This window comes from Myotis davidii, unplaced genomic scaffold (genome assembly GCF_000327345.1).
Source record: "Myotis davidii unplaced genomic scaffold, ASM32734v1 scaffold811, whole genome shotgun sequence".
Taxonomy (NCBI): Eukaryota; Metazoa; Chordata; class Mammalia; order Chiroptera; family Vespertilionidae; genus Myotis; species Myotis davidii.
The window spans coordinates 266638-268826 of NW_006283149.1; the positions used below are offsets into that span (position 1 = coordinate 266638).

At 60.5% G+C, this 2189-nt stretch overlaps 1 protein-coding gene across 1 annotated transcript in view; it reads right to left on the reverse strand.

The window, feature by feature from the left end:
* Nucleotides 1-673: 673 nt before the first annotated feature.
* The window catches only part of GABRA5 (gamma-aminobutyric acid type A receptor alpha5 subunit), a 26169-nt gene continuing 24653 nt past the window's right edge, over nucleotides 674-2189 (reverse strand). The window contains exons 10-12 of the mRNA XM_006753483.2: nucleotides 1273-1303; nucleotides 922-1086; nucleotides 674-729 (exon numbers count right to left, since the gene is read on the reverse strand). Coding sequence (XP_006753546.1) covers nucleotides 674-729; nucleotides 922-1086; nucleotides 1273-1303 — 252 coding nt within the window. The remainder of the gene's footprint in view (nucleotides 730-921; nucleotides 1087-1272; nucleotides 1304-2189) is intronic.

Below are 2189 nucleotides of genomic sequence, written 5' to 3' on the forward strand. Positions count from 1 at the left end.
AGGAGGCCTGGGAACCTGACTGCTTCAAGTTCAACACCACAGCCTCCTGCACATCCCACGAGGGACAACAGGCCATTCTTCTATAGGGCGTCCCAAAATTCACGCAAGAAGTCATCTTGATAGAAAACACAGGTTTATAATTAAAAATTATAAATTTTCTATTGATTCATTAAGTATACAGTCTAGGGTTATGTATGGAATAGCCCATCGGGTCCATGGCCTCCCCGGCTTTGCTGGCACAGACGCAAAGCCGCGGTCTTCATTGGTCTTCCTTGCCCCTGCTCCTGGGCCATCATTGGTCCTTGGTGATGCTTATCACATTGAAGGGGTTGGCATCCAAGGGCAACAGAGATGAGAATCTGATTCAATAAACCAAGTAAAATTAGGCTTTTGTTTTTTGTCGTTGTTGTTAATGCTCACGCAGAATTCAAATCTTGCGTGAATTCTGGGACACCCCATAGCACCTTACGAGTCTCTGGATCCACGCGGCTAGCTCACCCTGCACTGCAGGCCACGCCCCGCAGGAGGCAACAACAGTGGGGCCACGGGACAGGACTTGGGAGCTAGAGGACAGGCCGCGGGGCCTCTGCGTTCGGCCTGCCGTGGTCCGAGGGGCTCGCCGCCCCGAAGCGGAAACCCACCCAGGCAGCGCCGGCCTCAGGCAGCGCCGGCCTCAGGCAGCGCCGGCCTCAGACAGGCACTGGCGCTGTCCTCCCAGCTCCACGGTCCCTAAACAGGAAGGAACTTGCACCGAAAGGCGCCGATGGAGGGGGCTGCCTGTGAGTCGCCCGGAGCCTGTTGTTCCCGGCACACGCCGCCCGCCTTTCAGTCTCAACTTTTAGTGACATCGTAGCAAGGCTTTCCTCCTGGGGCCCAACACCCCGATGGGGCGTGGGGCGCGAGAACGGGGGGCCCCCTCACCTCTCGGGGGCTCTGTGAACGTGCCCTCCTGGCTATTTCCTCCCTCACAAACACGCAGGCCACTGTGCTGACCTGCAGGGTTGCGGCCCACAGGGACGCTCTCTAGCTCCCAGATGCGGGGCATGAGGAGGTGTCCAAACAAGGGTGGTTCGGGAAAGGGGTTCCCTGAGGTTGGGGGGTGGGGTGGGGGGAAAGCCAGGGAGCTGCTGTCATTTGCAAAGCGCAGTGCAGTCTGCAGTGCTGGGACCAGCCTCGAGCCTGGGTTTATGACCCCGAATCTCTGGCCGTATTTACAGCTGCAGGAGGCTGGTCCGGAGGCCCTTCCATCCTCACCGGCCACTCCATCCCTACCTGGCGGCCTCTGGGTCAGCGCCGCCATGTTCTGGGGAGGGGGGGGGTTAAAGGAATTGATTACCTGAGAGGATGTCTTAGTTACCTGGCACAAGCCTTGTTGGGGTCTCTTTTGTTGCTGTTGTTTTCAATATAATTTTTATCTCCGAGAGGAAGGGAGTGGGAGAGAGGGATGGAAATATCAATGAGGAGCGAGCATCACTGAGGGGCTGCCTCCTGCACGCTGCCCGCCACTGGGGGTCCAGCCTGCAACCTGGGCAGGTGCACCCTGACCTCCTGGTTCCTACACAGGTCGATGCTCGGCCACGGAGCCACGCCAGCCGGGCCCTGTCGTCCATTCTGACACGCTGCGTGTCCGGGGACAGCTGTGTCCGTGTTCCTGGGCGTGCCAAGTGGCTGCTCTGGCAGGCGTGCAGGTGTGTGTGTGTGCGCGCAGGACCCAGGGAGGGACGTCCCTTCTGAAAGGCAGGGCTCTCGGATGGCTGGCCGCCTGGCCTCGGTCCTCTCCCCGCCTCCCAGCTGTGGAGCTAAAACCTGGGCAGGTGGGAACTCCGGGCTCCTGGGTCCTGGGAAATTCAGAGGGAGAGCCCTGACCGTGTGCGTGCGCGTGTGTGTGTGTGTGTGTGTGAGAGAGAGAGGGACCCACTGGAGGGGGGTGGGGAGGGAAGGGGTGGTGGGTAACGGGGCAGACCCGCTGGTCCCCTCGGAGCTTGGTTTCCAAAAGCCCTTCAAACCACCCATCCTACAAGGTCCCGAAGACCCGGTCACCTGTGCCTAATCCCGTGTTCCCGGGGCTGAGAGCTGCAGCCGCCCAGCCCCAGAGGCAGGGAGATGGGACGGGAGATGGGACAGACGGGGCGCAGCCCCCCACTCCTTCCCCCCCTCGTCTCCCCAGACTTCTCCCTCTTCCAGGCCGG